Below are 18174 nucleotides of genomic sequence, written 5' to 3' on the forward strand. Positions count from 1 at the left end.
GAGTACCCGTAGTATCGCCCAAAGAAGGGCCACATCCAAATGAAAAAAAAAAAAAGAAGAATTTGAAACAGAGATAACAATGTATCGCGCACCCATGTGAGTGAGTAAGATAGGAGGAGACACACTTTCTTTTACCGCCCCATCGGATATTTCAGAGCACACATACATCACTTTTAAAAAAACCCTTCATTCACTATTCAGTATTCACCTTTCCCCTTCGCCATGGCTCCCTCTCTCCCCTCCTTCTTCTTCTTCCTCCTCCTACGAACCCTAACAATGGCGTACGCCGCCACCTCCCCCGACGACATCGAAGCCCTAAGATCCTTCGTGGCCGCGGTGGAGCCCGCCTCCGTCCCCGCGGGGTCGTGCCTCAGCACCTGGGACTTGGCCCGCGACCCCTGCGACTCCGCGTTCGGCCCCTTCTTCACCTGCGGCCTCCTCTGCTCCGACCCCTCCCCCGCAGCCCCCCTCCGCCGCGTCACCGCCGTCGCCCTCGCCGGCGCCGCCTACTCCGGCGACGCCGCCCGCGGCGGTCGCGGCCCTCCGTCCCTCCCCTTCCTCTCCTCCCTCGACTCTCTCCGACAACCGCTTCTCCGGCCCCCTCCCCGCCTCCCCCGCCGCTCTACCCCCTCGCCTCCTCCGCCTCTCCCTCTCCCGCAACTCCCTCTCCGGCCCCATCCCCTCCTCCCTCTTCCCCCTTTCGCCTCCCTCGCCGCTGCGGGAGCTCTACCTCGACGGGAACCTCCTCTCGGGCCCGATCCCCGGCGAGCTCTCCTCCCTCCGCGCCCTCGCCCACCTCGATCTCCGATCCAACAACCTCTCGGGCCCCATCCCCGACCTCGGCCCCGTCCGGGGCCTCCTCTACCTGCAGGCGAGCGACAACGCGCTCTCGGGGCCCTTCCCGGGCCCGGGGCGCCTCCCCGCGTCCCTCCTCGCCGCGTCGCTCCGCGGCAACCGCCTCGGCGGCGCGCTGCGGGGCGCGTCCCTAGCGGCGCTGCCCGCGCTCCGCGTGCTGGACCTGGCCGGGAACGCGCTGGAGGGCGGCGTCCCCGGCGCGGCGTTCGCGCACCCGGCGCTGGAGCAGCTGAACCTGGCGTCGAACCGGCTGGGGGGGCGGGTGGAGGAGCCGGCCGACGGGGCGTGGTCGACGAGCCGGCTGGTGGCGGTGGAGCTGGGGCGGAACCGGATCGGGGGCGCGCTGCCGGGCTTCTTTGGGATGATGCCGCGGCTGGCGGCGGTGGGGCTGGAGGGGAACCGGTTCGTGGGGGTCATCCCGCCGCAGTACGCGCTGCGGGTGGCGGGCCTCGGTCTCGGGGAATGGGCCCCGTTCGCGCGGCTGATGCTGGCGGGAAACTACCTGATTGGGCCGATACCGAGCCCGATGGAGGGGCTGAAGGAGGGGAGCGCCGTGGTGACGCTGGCCGACAACTGCCTCCTCCGCTGCCCCCCGCAGGTGTACTTCTTCTGCCAGGGCCTGCCCCAGAAGCCCGCCGCCACGTGTCGCGCCTTCAACCCCGGCCAATCATCCCCTCACTTAAGCTAAACTTCACTATTAATTTTTTGATTTATTGATGATGATGATGATAGAGTGGTGCTGTAAAAGACATATTATAATATATATTATATAATAAATAGGGAAAAAGAAGATGTAGAAAAGAAAGGAATTGCAGGGCACGGTGTTGTAAAACAAAAAAAATAAGAGCAGCTGGAGGTTGCAAGAATTGTACGGACTGTAGAGTTTTTTTTAAAAAAAAAAAATTAATGTAATAAAGTAATTGTGTTTTTAAGTATAGTGGAGCTTGAACTTGGGAAAGAAGGAAGAGCTCAGAGGAAGTACTAATTAGGGATTCACATTCCCTAGTACTAATTAGGGATTCACATTCCCTAGAAACCAGCTAGAAATTATATCGTTTGATTAGGAAACAAGTCAGACACGAGCTGCTTGTTCGTGTTCAACTTGATAACAGCACTAATACATATATTTTATATTTATATAATTTTATATTTTATATTTTATATCTATATATATAAATAAATAATTATATATAATATATATATTTTTATTATTTATTTTTTAATCTAATTTAAATATAAAGTTCAATACAATTATAAAAAAATTTATTTATAGGAACAAAATTTAATAAATAAAATCTCATAAATTTATTTTTTATATATATTTTTAAAATTTTTTTAATTTGTTATATTTTGTGAGTCGGCTTGTACTGAGACTGCTAATAAATAAGGCGAATATGAATTGAATTTTTCAACTAAGATACTTTACGCTGTTGTTCGGCTCGACGGCACCCCTACCAATAACTAGTGTCCGATAAAGAGGGCAATAATAAGTGGTGGTGGCCGACCGTTTCTAGAGCAAGTCGCAAAGGACTCGGTGGTTGATACTCGAGATCCAAGTTCGAATTCTAGTTGATTCACATTTCTAGTTAAGTTTATTTCTAAATGAAATAAACGAAGCGGGTAGCGTGCTACCTTTCTCTCTAAAAAAAAAGATTCTGGATCTGTAAACCATAAAATCAATCTAATATAAAAATAATAATTCATGAAAAGTCTTTAATAGTAGAGATAAGGATCCAAGTCGAGACATATGAGATTAACCGCATAGTCGCATACCATAATATCAAAACGAATGATCTCATAGTAAATAATTCGGCCATAATTTTAACAAAAATTTTGGATAAACTATGTAGCATCTAAAGAATTACATGTTAGAAACCACCATTTTTGCAAAAGACTGTTGCTGTTAGCAAAATTGATTCTAATACCAGTTACTATTTGCTGAGTTGATTAATTCGATCAAATCCAACAAATCTTATAAATAAACTAGCAATAATTAAAATTTTGCAGTGGACCAGGTATAGGTAAAATTTCTCCTTACCTAGCTAGGGGTCAACAACCAACTCATCCTCTCCTGTTGTTTCTCCTTTGCTGCTCACTGCGTAGCTGCTGCTGCAAAGTCTCCTCCAAAATCTTTTTGTCTTTACCGATAACATTCCAAGTGCTATCACCTCTCTCTCTCTCTCTCTCTCTCTCTCTCTCTCTCTCTCTCGTATTGAAAACACATATATGCATTAACACATGCTCCAAGTTATAAATTAATAAGCAAATACAAAGAGAGAGAGAGAGAGAGAGAGAGAATGCATGGAGTTAATGAGATTGCAGTAAGTAATGGGAAAGCACCACCTCATTACCTCGAAAAGCAACCCCCTCACGGACCATTCTTATCAATTACCAGAAGCTAGATTGCTTTAAAAATTGTGTGACAAGACGGTATGTTCAGAGACATGTATAGTGTTGGTAGTACCTCGAAATTAATACTTGCTTATTATATTTAATCGGAGTATGTAGCTATGTAACGATACGTAGAAGTTGGAGTTTCGTAACGGCGAGTAATTAAGAAAGGGCTAATTAATTAATTAATTTCTGCTTTATAAATACAGTGAATGGGCAATCAAATTAAATCTTTATTGAAGCTTAATTATTGTTCGAACAAAGCGAGGAAGTTTCTCTCTAATGGATATTCAAAGTAAAAGTAACAATTTTAATCAAACTTCTCCATCCTGCGTTAAAAATTAAATAGAAACAATATTTATTTGGTGGTTGTTTTAATTTAAATCTTTAAAAAATATTTTTTATTAAATCTCCTCTTACCGAAGACGTGGACTTAAATTAAATGAAAGATAATTAATTAACACTAGCTAGCTAGGAACCAAATAGGACTCATATACAAAACATCCTTTTTTAGTATTATATTAAATTATGTAAAATAATTAACTACTATTGTTCAACAGTTTAAAACACAAAAGAACCGTATTTTTAATATTTATATTCAACACTCGCATATATTGAAGGGAGCGACATCGCGACAGCATGTAACAGCTAGGAGATGAAGTTAATTGAAGATGTCTTTCCTGGTTTAATTTGGTTGGGTATACAGGCATGAGCAATATGGGTCAGACTCAGATATGCTCGGAACACAGCAAAAGAATTGGATTTTAAAGAGTTCCAACGCATCTCTTATATATTCATCTACACATTCCCTACATTTGCAGAATTTTTATTTGGTTCCTTGCAGTAATGGCGTCGTAAATTGAATTGATTGCATAGGATGTAGTGACGACTGAGGACAATGGAATTAGATAATCCACAATGTTACATTTGGAAGCTTCAATTAATACTGTTCATATTAAATGGCATGTTTATCTTTTTTGTGTAATGCTTATTTGGTTCTGCTATAAAATATAGTACATGGAATTGTTTGATAAAGGTGTCTACAAAATATTCTTCAATAAAACATTATATTAAACTCCTTCCGTAATTTCTCTCTAAAGAAATCATCCAAATTGAATTTCTATATTTGAGCCTAAAAAATTAGCATTTTATTCTTCTTCATTTTACAGGGGGGAATAAGTCCTGCCAAATATTCTATCTTAAATAAGATACCAAAAGTCGGCGCCGACTTCATTTGCATTGATAAAATCGGCGGCGACACGCCGAACTGCGACGACTTCACAATTTGGGCCGATCCGAATACCTGACACTGGGGAATTCGGGTTCAACCTTGGGCTCGCGACTCAGCCCGAATCATCCTTACTAAGAAGTCCTGGGCCGATGTGGCCCATGATCGTTTCTTAGCCCACTCGAAACTTGTATCGATCAAAGGCCCACGGGCCCAGGCAAGTAGGCCCAAAACGGTGAGAAATTCCAAGCAAAATCCCGTTGCCGATACGAATCTACGGTCACCAAACAACCGCCAATGAATCCAACGGCCAGGATCATTTAACAACCCGCCCAGTTAAAACCCATGTAACCCGATACCGGTACGAAATTTTACGATCCGTAACTCTATCTGTTTTTCGTGTTGGGTCGCCCTCCCACTACCTCTCTTCCTCTCTCTCTTTCTCTCTCTCTCTCTCTCTCTCTCTNATTATTAAAATATTATTGGGTAGACTATATATTTGATCCGCAAACTATAATTCATCTGACACTTTGCCTCTCCAATTTTAATTTGGTATATTTGTTAGCTCAAAATCTTTAAATAATTATAATCGAGTTTTGATTTAATTTGATTGAATGGTGATACATTGTTGATGTGATAGCAATATAATAGCACTATAGTTCATGATGTGAAATGACCAAGATAGTACATTACATTCTCATTAGCAATATGGTTGATTTTAATAATTTTAAGAAAATAGCAATAAATTATAATAAATTAAAATTTAAAGATTAAAATTATCACCCATCTTATACAGTTGTAGTTTGAAAACACATGGGTAATCATGTAGAGAGATTTTTCTTTTTATTCATGTACACGTTTGAAAAGTTTTATGAGAAATGATATGTATACACCTCAAAATAGATATATGATGTACATCTCATTATAGATAGATAGGATGTACATCATACATTCCCTTTTGAGAGAGTACAGACAGTTTTTATAAATTTTATATGATGAATTTGGAAGGTTAAAACTTATGTGATTTTTTTTTTTTTTTTGAGAGACAGGTAGCACGCTACCCGCTTCGTTTGTTTCATTTAGAAATAAACTTAACTGAAAATGTGAATCAACTAGGATTCAAACTTAAGTCTCGGATACCAACCATCAAATCTTTTGCCACTTGCTCTAAGGACAGTCAGTAACTTATGTGAATTTACACCTTATGTAAATTTATACTTAAGAGTACTTCGTGATAATGAGCTAGCGGATACAAGGAGGAATTTTATTATATATCAGGGACAACACATCATTTATTAACAGCTAATCATATCTTTCTATTTAAGAGAAAAACATAATAAGTATATTTTTTAAATAATAAATAGATGAAGTTAAAAAAATAATTTGATTGATTAATGACGCCACATTAGTAATATAATTAGTATATACCTTTTTTTTTATTTTTTTTTTTATTTTTTTTTTTTTTATTAAGACCTTAAATACGATGATGGTCGCTAGTTGGATGGGTCTAACTCTGGGCTAGGCCCATGGGCTCATCTTAAGGGTTTTGAGATGTCCATATCAAACGGTAGCGTTACAGGCTAGTGTATATTGACTAAACAACATTAATTGTTAAAAACGATACAAAATTATAATTAATGATTCTAACCAATTAGTAAATCACTATTACAAGATATATAAAGAATTGATTTGTTATTCACCTCAGAAATTTTATTTACTAATTTTATAATATTGCTATTATAGATTAATGAGGCATCAAGTTTACCCTGTAAAAAAATAAAAATTAATTTATAAATTGATCCAATCGGAGATAAATAGCTTACTTTTATTTAAAGTTATTGTCTCTTTATAGTTCTTTTAATTTGCTCTTAACTTGATTTAATTCTAAATCTTATTATAGTTTAAAACTATATAGTACATTTCTGAATACAATAGTACATATTTAAATAAATTATAATACAAAAATTATAGTGTATTTTATATATAAATAGATATATAAATATGAGTATATTATATATATTAATATATATAATATAAGTTGAGCAGAAACTCTGAGAGTCAACCTGTCATTGTCTTACTCTCGATTTGTTTTATCGATTGATAGAGTCTTCCAAATTGAACATTCGTCCGTTACAATATGATCTAAACCATTTAAACGTCACCTAAAAAGTCAAATTTCACCGCACTTCTCGATATTTGTTTTATATCCATGCTATGAGTAAAAAAGTGGTTAAGGGGTTAATGCGAAAATGATATCTTTAAAATGATGATAGGATCTTGTATAGTCAGATCAAAGGTATAGTATTCTTGTTTGTAACATACGTTAAAGAATTTCTATACAAAAATCAATGATTTGGAATTATCTTTACATCCGTTAAACCAGAAAAATCCTGTATCCACATTTAAATACAAATTTTGAAATCCCTTTAATCATTATGCCAAATTGTAGTCAAAGAGATTTAATTATCCTGATTTCTAAACTTACAAGTGGTCATAAAAAATCATATTCCAACGGAGCATCGTCAATTTGGAATTCTCTATAATCGAAAGAACAATCTCGAGTAGTTAACGCTCGTTTACGTCATTTCAGATAATTCTAGCTCATATATAAATTATATATATATATAAGTATATATTGGAATAGCCTGTAATCACTATGAATATTAAAAACTCATCTTTTCTATCAACTTTTTAACCTTTGATGATAAAAAATTGTAACATCAGGATGATATTAGTCCGCTAACGATGTGGTTCCCCCCCCAGGTTGATTGGTCCCCGACTGGTTTATAGTATTTCTAATGCAATTTTAGCAAATAATGAAATAGTTTTATCCAAAGCTAAATCCATCTGAGCAACAAAGAATTTTGCTACTAATGTAGCCCATCCAACCTAACTAATACATATATACATACAAACTGCTATGAGTCATTACATACTTATCCATCCTTCGTTTGTTCTATAGCTTGCTCTTTGGTAAAGCATCTTTACTTTACTTTTGAATTGCCAAAGCATTACGCTTCTGGCATGTAAACAACAACTAAAGTTGCTACTGACCATCTCTAGAACAAATGATAAAAAACTTAGTGATTGATACCCGAAATACTATGTTCGAATCCTAATTAATTCACATTTTCAGCCAAACTTATTTCTAAATAAAATAAATAAAGCAGCTAGCGTGCTTATCTATCGCTTAAAAAAAAAAAAAAATACAACAACAACTAAAGCTGCTGCTTCTTTCCCGCTACTATAGTGTGAATTAATATCCAAACGGAAAATTTTTGTTTTTCTTTAAAGCTTGAGGTATATTAAAAAAATTGTGTTTCAATAATTTGTATATAACATTTTTATCCCTAATTCCTATAAGGGCCTGTTTGATTTCTAATAATTTTTTACGAATAGAACGTAGGAATTGTTAAATCCTATATTTATTTTATAACACGAAACTAACGTGACATGAATTAAAAATATTTGTGGATTCAAAGTTCCACCTCCTTTCTTGGTAAATTTTCTTTCAAAAAATTTTGATTTTAAAAAGACTAAAATGCTTTTTTGCAAATTTTGTTTCTATCCCCAAAATTTAAATCGGGTACCAAAAAAAAATAAAATTATGAATCCTCTAAATGTATAAATATTTAAATAGATTTTCGATTGAAATACCAATAACTTTTACTGTAAAATGATATATAATATTAATCTTTATACATAAGGATATTGAGGTAATTTTCTTAGATACAGCTGGTTGCAAATTTTTTTTCAGGATATATAACCTACAACTAGGATCCGTTAGAAAAATATAATTAATCATGAGTAAAATATATAATCCTAGATAGTGAATAAATTAAATTGACATTTTTACCCCTCTTATATTATTGGGTAAAATATTTTTTGGGAGGATATTTATACATAATTCTAACAGTTGGGGCTTTTGGAGGAATATAATTATAAGAACAAAAATGTCATTTTACTTAATTGTTATTTTATAAATAAACAGTGCTCTAATGTTAACAAACCACAGAAGCAAATATAAACATTACTGAACTTTGTATGGATAAAAATAAAAAGTTAAACTTTATTAAGGATATATTTATTATTCAATATGTTTACAGGGAGCTGTATGCAATTAACCTATTTTATTAATATAGTTGAATAATTTTTGCATCGAACACACAAGACCGATATTTTATCATGAAAATAGATTTTTCAAAAAAATTAATTTTCAGTGGAAAAATTTAAATTCCGCAAACCAAATATGCCCTCAAAAAAAAAAGAAAAAAAGAAAAAAAAAGAAAAAGTTATGGCCAACCGTGTATCTCATGAGGCCTTGAACGACACAATCCATCTATTGTACAAATTAACCTTATTAATCAATATCCTGTATATATTTTGCTCTAATAGGGTTACATTTTGGATTTTTTTTTTTTTAACAAAGATAGTTCATGTTCCAATAAAGCGAATCCAATTTTTTTTTTTTCTTTTTTCTTTTTCTTTCTTATTTCCCTTCTATAGGGAATGGATCTTTTTTTTTTAATCTAAATATGTGTTTTAGAGTAATATTTACCCATAGAATAAGGTAGGCCATAGTACAAAAATAATAGCATCTTGTACCGTCCATCACTGGTTGAATGGCACGGAAAAAGGAAGGTTCCTGATTTGTTCTACACGCTAAAATGCCACCCAAAAAAAGGACACCGGATTACCTCACGTTTTGTTTTTTCCTTTTCTTTTTGGATAATTTACCTCCTTATAATTAATTCATAGTTCTCACTTGATTTTGAATACATATATTCTCATAAAAATTGATGATAGAATTTTTTTACATCATACTTTCTAATCGTGTCTAACAGGCACTCTTCATAATTCTAAACAAAATCTTATCAAATTAAACAGGTGTAATTTTGTTAGTTTTGTAAAGTAAATTGAGAAACAAATAAGTGAATTCGCAACTTCTTACCCTCGGATTTCAGATTGTGCGAGATCCATACAGCACATGCCATTGGCACGTTTAACAAATGTAGTGTCACACATTTTGCGCTTGTTTAATTGCCCCCCTTCTTGTATTAATACAACTGCAGCTTCCTATAGAAGCATTTTACAATAGAAACTTCACCAAATCCATGCACACAGTAGACATGGATGATGCTAGAGAGTTTTTCACTTAGGAGAAGCACCAAAACCTCTCCTCCTCTCAATTTTTTGGGGGATCTCATCTTAGATGGATTCGAAAGCAATTTTGGCATCCAACACTTCATACTATTTGAACACTCCAGGAAGGAGAAAGGCTAAGTTTAACGTCGCGAAAGGTTTAGCCATCCGTTCCCTAGTTACAAATAGGTCTTTGGGCTCTCCATGCGCTCCTCTCTCGACGTTATTACAACGACAAAATGTTCGCGCAGATGCGAAAGAGAGAGGGGAATTCGGTGGCAATTCCTGCGGGAGGGCCGACTTCAGTGAGAAAGGAAGCGAGATGTTTTGGGTGCGCTTCTTGGGCTTCCATTCAAAGGGCGTGCAATCGTTTATTACCATGTTAACACCTGACCAAGTAAGTTATTCCGCTAATTCTATATGATTAATATGATAGAAAATGATTCAGAAATTAATCTTAACAATATCCATAGATAAGACGATACTTCATGTTTACAAGTACAAACAACTTAATTCGACATGATATTTGCAGAACCAACCTGCTCTCCAGGAAGATACATCGTCAGGCGACGACTCATCGGAAGAAAGCAGCAGCGACAGTAGTGATGAAGAAGAGTCATCAGACGAATCATCATCCGATGACGAAGAAAGTGATAGCGACAACGACAAAGCGAAGCCTATAAAAAAGCCTGAAAAGCCTAAAAAGCCTGAAAAGTAGGAGGCTTAAGATGACGTAGTTTTGAGTTTTTCTCTGCAACGCGAGTGCCCTTGCTAATTTGCTTTTCATTTAAATTCAGACCCTCATATGAATTTACGCACTTAATAAGGTGTTCTCATATCAATGTTCTGGGAATGCATTATTAGATTTTTCATTGGATCCACTGAATCAGCGCGATATCTTAGTCTTAGATTCCCTATGCATTTTATGAACGATTACTTTGAAAACTTTACGATGATTTGTCGAGTAATAAGTTACAACTTATCCATGAATAATCTGTTTCAGTGACCAACTTTCCGTTTACTTGAACTATTGATTTAACTTAAAGTGAAATATTTGTCTGATTTTTTTTTCTCTCCCTGAGACTATATGACTACTTAGGCAATCAATTTTTGATTCGATGTTGTTGTATAACTAACCAAATTTGAGACACTTCTCCTTTAATCAACAATATTATTTCTATCAGAACATATTATCAAAGCAGATAAAAGAGAAGGAAACAAGAAAAGTACAATAAGAGACCATTTAACAGGATCATCCTTACATCTTATAGGGTTTGTGACCTGGTTTATTTCCACAACATATTTCACTAATTATCACAATATGTATAGCAAATAATAATACCACAACAACAAAGTGAACCTCTTAGGGCTCATCTTTGCCTCACACTTAAACCAAACAAACACCACACCATATCTATACGTCTTAACAATTCGTTTTGAGCAAAGCAAAACGAGGATTATTGCAACACTAATCATTAATTACCACCATGATCATAATTAATAAATAGATAATGTAACTGCATGATCACCTCACCATAGCATTTGGATTTAGCGGCGGAAACTCCGCACCGGGCGCACCGTTTCCCCGTTCTCGTCCCTCAGCTTCACCGCAGTGTAAACGGCCGCGCCAGTGATTGCACCTGCTGTCGGGGCCGCCAGGTATATCCATATCTGCTTGTAGTTCCCCGCGGCCACCGCGGGCCCTAATGTTCTCACCGGATTCATTGATCCCCCACTCGATGGCCTAATTTCGATTTACATAAATAAATCATGATTAGAATGCTATTAAAAGAGAGGAACACTAATCATTAATTATTTCGCTAATTACTAACCCCGCGATAAGTATGTTAAGCATCACAGTTGCTCCCACCGCTATTCCAGCTAATTCCCCTACCTGAATAATTTTATCCGCAAAATGTCATTAGTCCAATCGAAAGAAATTATTAAAAATAAATTATAACTTTTTATTTTGGTCACATCACATCAACTTAGTGTGCTGTTTAATCCAAAGGACTTGATTGAAATAATTTACGAGGAATCAAAATGAACGTGTGGGTAAACATTGGAAAGCGAAAAGTAGTTATTTTGGGATTAGTACCGCACGAGTATCGGTGGCGACGGCGGTGACGACGAAAAGGAGATTGAAGGTGATGACGAACTCGATAAAGAAAGCTTGGGTGGTGCTGACGGAGGGGACGGTAACGCCGCCGGAGAGAAAGGGATGGTAGATGCCCTTGAGGGCGAACGAGGCGCATATGGAGGCCGACACCTGCGCGGCGATGTACGCGGGGACCTGCACCCAGGGGAAGTGGCGGAGCACCGCGAAGGCGATGGTGAGCGAGGGGTTCAGGTGGGCGCCCGAGATGTGGCCCGTCGACAGAATGACGATCATGACGGCGAGCCCCGCGCACGCGGCATTGCCGATCAACGTCTCCGCGCCGTTGTACTTCTGGTTCACGATCGGCGCCGCCGTCGCGCCGAAGATGAGGATGAAGGTGCCCACGAACTCAGCTCCTAACTGCACTCCGTGAGCGTGCATAGAGACAAAACCAACACATGATTTTATAAGACCATTTAGATTGAGTTTCGAATCATGCTAGAGCCCTAAACATTAATTGATAGCTATATTGAAATAAATCAGCTGTTCAAAAAAAAAAACCAAAAAAGAATCTGGATCAAGTTGAATACACTAAAAGCGGTGATTAATAACCGATTCGTGACTTAAATTTGAAATATTGCTGTTGCTTAGGATTGCTAAGTCAAATAGCGTAGTTTAAAAATACACATACTCANCGTTAAAAATTATTGATTTTGAATCCTTTCGATTGCAAGGTAAATGATATCGAAAAATCGCAAAAATTATTTTCTAGAAACTTCAAATAAACTAGATCAAGTTTAACGGAGCCGATCATCGATTCGGAAACTCCATCATCGAAAATGGCTCAGAAGCATAGAGGCCTGCGTGCTCCTGAGAGCACAGCAGCCCTGCTCTATATATATATATATATATTGTACTACTTACTTAATAAGAGTAGAGAATCTGATCACACCAATTTAATTAGTAATAAAGAAAATGAGAAAAAAAAGGGGAAAAAAACAAGGGTGACCCAATAAGAATCAAAACTTGTGAACTATGTGGATTGTGGAACATGGAGGTGACATCATTGACAGGTCGAGAAAGGTCTAAAAGTCTAAAATGGAAGCACATAAGAAACAATTTAGATTGCGTTATTAAATACCAAAATGGTAAGATGATGCTCAACTAAATAAATAAATAACGGTGCAGTGATTAGTTGCACGGAATCGAGTGAAGCTGTAAACTGCTTTTAATATCTTTATTTATTTATTTATTATCCAGAGAGAAAAAGGCACGGCTTCTTAGGTGCACCCGAACCAAGACAAATACTACATTCGACTTCCACCAGAATTTGCGAGAACTAGTTTCGATTGATCAAATTGAATTTTTCTTATAATTTATAACTTAATTTGATCCGTTCAATAAATTTGATCTGTCTATGGTAAAAAATATATTTGGTAATTCTAAATACATAGATAGAGTAAGTATGTTTATTAAGTCCGATTTATTTAACTACGTGAACACTGATCAGATTCAATGAATACGTTCTCTTAATTACGACTTGCATTTAAATTCTAAGTTCACAAGCTAGAGTGATGTTACCCTTCCCAATTAGATCTCAAACACTTGCTTCTAATACTTGTTTTAGCTAGCCTCCAAATGGTGTGAGGACATGCTATTAGAAGTGATGTAACTCTTGGTTTTGCTATTTTGGATAAGGGTTTGGCTCACATCATTCACACCTGCTACATTATGTTAATGAAAATTAAGCGTGTTAGCGAATTTTTAGCGTGTCGTGTCGAATTTTGTCAAATGGTTAGATCACGCCAAGAATGCCATGCGCACTTAATTTGGATCCACGCATGACTGATTAATGATGGGCTCAACTTGGATGCATGGAAACGATGGTGTTGATTGATTAATTGGTTAAGATTTGAGAACATTGGTTTATTCCAGGATTAATGACCTAAACACCGACTAAAAATTATTTGGCACACCGTCCACGCCGGATTTCTTATAGATTCGGTATATAGTAAATTCCTACACACTACGCAATCTAATCATCCATCTAAGGGCTAGGTGCGTAGTCTCTACAATTGGTGATTGAAATGAACTTTGTCGATCAATCCGATTGCGTAGACCCACTTTTGTCTTTAGATGGACGGTCAGATCATGCAATGAGTGAAAAATAACTTACATGTACATCCAGTTTCCAGATAGTCTATACCCTTATAATTAAGTAGTCAACCAATTAATCTCTCCTAAATTTTTATAATCCTATTAGCTTAAAAAATAATTAATAGAGGAACTTGTCATCTCTTTGTCCTATTAGTAAATACTTTTTATAGTTTGACTAGAGAAGTTATTGTGAATAGAATATGTCATAAACTCTCAAGTTTTGGGAACAGAGTAGATCGGAAGATATTTTACAGAAAGGCGACTTGATTCTATATAATTAATTGCATGTGTAATTATTCACAAAAAAATTTGTTTGTTTATACATTATTTGTGAACACTATAATTATAATTATATTATAGAGTGAGGTTACTATGGTTCTAGAAGCACGGAGCCTTCCGTGCTTCCAGGTTATTTTCGATGTTTCGACTTTCGAATCGTCGATCGGCTCCGTTAAACTTGATCTAGAATATTTGAGGTACTTAGAAAATAAATTTTATTACTTCTCAATATCATTTGCCTAGTAATTGAAGGGGCTCAAAATCAAATAATTTTAATGACCGTAGTGAGCCGTTTGCAAGTTTAACGATGTAGAAATATTCAAATCACGTAAAATTTTGATAGAAAGCTTTTTATACTATATAAAATAAGATCAATATCTTTGATCTAAAATTTTAATGTCATATTATCACGTTTTGTAAGATTTTTATTTTCAGCCGTTGATTTTGAGCCCTTTCGTTCATTAGGCAAATGATATCGAAAAATTACAAAATTTATTTTCTAGATACTTCAAATACTCTAGATCAAGTTTAACAGAGCCGATCGACAATTCGAAAGTCGCAACATCGAAAACGACCTGAAAGCATCGAAGGCTTCGTGCTTTCAGAAGCATAGTCGCTACAACAAAAACGTTCTATAGCGACACTTTTAAATGTAGGTACATGTCAAAAAAGTGCTGCTAGCTAAAATTACCGACACTTTTAAAAAGTGTTGCTATATGTGGGGTCGCTAGATATATAGTGACAGTTAAAGAGTGTCGCTATAACCTAAAAGAGTGCTGCTAATTTACCAACACTTATTTAAGCATTTAGCAACCGTCGAAACTCTATCTCATTGGCTGCGGTGGCGGAGGAGGACAACAGGAAAGGCTCTTTTTCTAGAATTTCAGTAGATTGAGTAAAGAGAGAAGAAAAGATGGTAATTGATTTTTCTTTTTTTTTCTTTTCTATTTGTAATCGGGCCAAATAGACTGGGTGTGGTGGGTTGAGCAGAGTAATCTTTTATTTTTGGTTGGATTGGGCTTTATATTTAGGCATTAGTAGATGTTTTTTAAGTTTTAGCATAAATGGGACACTTACTCAAAAGTGTCCCAAACATGTGTCCCTATAATTTAATTCTGTTGTAGTGAGTAGCCTCACTCTTATATTATATGTATATATAATAAACACTATAATTAACCATGATAATTTCTTCACAAAAAATAAACCTACTTTTTGGTCGGCTACACTTTGAAGTACTCTTTCCTCACTAACACCTAATGTGGGTGCGTATTGTTCAGGGACAAATGCTTATAAACAAAAACAAAAAACAAAAAGTGAAAAAAGGTACCTCTATATTATGAGAATTAATGGGTGAATATTTTTATAATCATTCGCAGGAAACACTATAATGACACGACTAATATAGAAATCCGAACAAAATCACCTTTTCCTTTATATACTATGTGGGACAAGGGCATATATATACTTCCGAGCTTCAAATTTATGCTATATAATAAACAAAATTTTGAAATAATTCTATAATTATGCATTAAAAAGCAATTATTTTGGAATTCAAATTTGTTTAATGGCTGAACCGAAACTTTGACTAAATTCCATCTTTAATTTTTAAATTACCATGTTAGTTTTATTTCAGTTCCTAAGTTTTGATTTTTAACTTTTAACCTCAACATCGCCTCAATAATTGAGAGAGAGAGAGAGATAGAAGCCTCAATTATTAGAAATGTGACGTGATACACACCAATTTTTAAAGAAATATATTTAAAAAATTATTAATGCACGTACAAACAAATTTTGATATATTCGCGAAGATGGTAATCGATCGGTTGAATGACGCAAAGTTTAATTAGGGACTAAAATGAAAATGATGCGGGAGAGGTGGAGGGTGGAGGTGGCACGTGCGTGCGTACGTACCTTGCGAGTNAAAATTTTACTATATTTTTCTCTCAAAAAAAATTATTTCTTGCCAACAAATGACTGCTTCCCTAGTTAATGAAAAGATGGAAACTATATTATAATATATGTTATGTGAGGACCGTTAAAATTTTGCTGATTGAAATCTTAAAACAATAATCAAATGACATTACTTCTTCGGTCCGAACTAAAAAAATCAGTTAGATATGATGCAAAATGGATCTTGTTCTATCGTTGATCAGAGATTATACCTAAGCAAAACCAAGTCAAGATAATATGGATCACCCTTTCTTCTTGCGCCAAAGATCTTATCATTTCCAAAGAAACTGGAGCTACGTCGCTCTACCATATCTATACAAATAGAATAGTCCATTTATACAGAATGGTAAAGAGGGCCCTTCTATGATCATAGATCATAGAGATCTATACAAATATGAAACGATATTTTTATCCTTACCAACTTGATCTTGTTGCGCCCGGTAACAAACATGCATAAACCATTTCTCGAAGTATGTGTCCGGATAGGCCAAAGTCTCGATAGTTAGCTCTAGGTCTTCCAGTCAAAAAACAACGTCGATGAAGACGTATAGGTGCACTATTACGTGGTGGGGATTGCAATTTTCCATGAATTTCCCATTTTTCACTCAACGATGAAACTTTGCTTATTTTTTCTTTTGAGGATCGGCGAATCAAATGATATTTCTGTTCCAAATTTTTCCGCTTGTTCTCCCTCTGAATCAAACTTTTTCTTGCCATAATGTTCAGTTCCTATTATTATCAATGATACAGTTCGGATCCTAGATGTAAAAATATAAGAAGGCGTATCCTCCCCCTCCATCGAAACAAATGAAATTGTTGCTGATACAGTACATAAAAAAACAATAAATAACTAAATTAACCAAATTTTCCTGATGTGGAGGCAATCAAGAAAGCTGCATAAGTGAATATATAACCCACGGAAAAGTGGGCTAATCCAACCAATCTTGCTTGTACAATGGAAAGAGCCACCGGCTTATCTCTCCATCGAATCAAATTAGCCAAAGGTGTGCGTTCATGAGCCCATGCTAAAGTTTCAATCAATTCTTGCCAATATCCACGCCATGAAATTAAGAACATAAATCCAATAGCCCAAACAAGATGTCCAAATAAGAACATCCACGCCCATACCGATAAACTATTCATACCAAAAGGATTATATCCATTGATAAGTTGTGAAGAGTTTAACCATAGATAATCTCTTAACCATCCCATCAAATAAGTGGAGGATTCATTAAATTGTGAAACATTACCCTGCCATAATGTGATGTGTTTCCAATGCCAATAAAAAGTAACCCATCCAATGGTATTTAACATCCAGAAAACTGCCAAATAAAATGCGTCCCAAGCAGAAATATCACAAGTACCGCCGCGTCCTGGGCCGTCACAAGGAAAACTATAACCGAAATCCTTTTTATCCGGCATTAATTTGGAACCACGTGCATCTAAAGCACCTTTTACTAAAATCAATGTAGTTGTATGCAAACCTAGAGCAATAGCATGATGAACCAAGAAATCGCCAGGGCCTATTGTTAAGAAAAGTGAATTACTATTCTCATTAACAGCATTCAACCATCCCGGTAACCATATGCTTCGACCTGCATTGAAGGCTGGGCCATTCGTTGAAGATAAGAGTACATCGAACCCATATGAAGTCTTACCATGAGCAGATTGTATCCATTGGGCAAATATAGGTTCGATCAAGATTTGTTTTTCCGGAGTACCAAAAGCGAGCATGACGTCGTTATGAACATAAAGGCCCAAGGTATGGAACCCCAGAAACAGGCTGGCCCAACTTAAATGAGATATGATAGCTTCTTTATGGTCTAACATTCTTGCCAATACGTTATCCTCATTCTGCTCCGATTGTAATCTCTAATGAAAAATATAGCTCCATGAGCAAAGGCTCCTGTCATGATGAACCCTGCAATGTATTTGGTGATGAGTATATAAGGCAGCTTGAGTAGTAAAGTCTTGTGCTATGAATGCATAAGCAGGTAAGGAGTACATATGTTGAGCTACTAAGGAAGTAATAACCCTAAAGAGGCTAGAGCAAGACCTAATTGAAATCATTTGT

At 36.7% G+C, this 18174-nt stretch overlaps 3 protein-coding genes across 3 annotated transcripts; 2 read left to right on the plus strand and 1 right to left on the minus strand.

Moving 5' to 3' along the window:
* LOC109707822 (probable LRR receptor-like serine/threonine-protein kinase At4g20940) lies at positions 1–1790 on the plus strand. Its single transcript, XM_020229351.1, has 2 exons — positions 1–532; positions 567–1790. Exons 1-2 carry the CDS (start codon positions 223–225, stop codon positions 1541–1543), a joined length of 1287 nt encoding a protein of 428 aa, XP_020084940.1. The 5' UTR covers positions 1–222; the 3' UTR covers positions 1544–1790.
* On the plus strand, positions 9433–10749 carry LOC109708185. Its single transcript, XM_020229820.1, has 2 exons — positions 9433–10013; positions 10149–10749. Exons 1-2 carry the CDS (start codon positions 9687–9689, stop codon positions 10332–10334), a joined length of 513 nt encoding a protein of 170 aa, XP_020085409.1. The 5' UTR covers positions 9433–9686; the 3' UTR covers positions 10335–10749.
* LOC109707823 (probable aquaporin NIP5-1) lies at positions 10844–15501 on the minus strand (the record flags this gene model as incomplete). The annotated part of the gene is made up of 4 exons (XM_020229352.1): positions 10844–11360; positions 11449–11510; positions 11715–12134; positions 15478–15501. Coding segments are annotated over 4 exons (702 nt in total), but the record flags the coding sequence as incomplete, so codon positions are not given.

This window comes from Ananas comosus, linkage group 3 (assembly GCF_001540865.1).
Source record: "Ananas comosus cultivar F153 linkage group 3, ASM154086v1, whole genome shotgun sequence".
Taxonomy (NCBI): Eukaryota; Viridiplantae; Streptophyta; class Magnoliopsida; order Poales; family Bromeliaceae; genus Ananas; species Ananas comosus.

Excerpts from the sequence above, each read along its gene's own strand:
- LOC109708185 (XM_020229820.1), top strand. The coding sequence starts at position 9,687 with ATGGATTCGAAAGCAATTTTGGCATCCAACACTTCATACTATTTGAAC. Across the intron at positions 10,014-10,148 it reads CCATGTTAACACCTGACCAA|AACCAACCTGCTCTCCAGGA; the intron begins GTAAGTTATTCC and ends TGATATTTGCAG.
- LOC109707822 (XM_020229351.1), top strand. The coding sequence starts at position 223 with ATGGCTCCCTCTCTCCCCTCCTTCTTCTTCTTCCTCCTCCTACGAACC. Across the intron at positions 533-566 it reads CGGCGACGCCGCCCGCGGCG|CCTCGACTCTCTCCGACAAC; the intron begins GTCGCGGCCCTC and ends CTTCCTCTCCTC.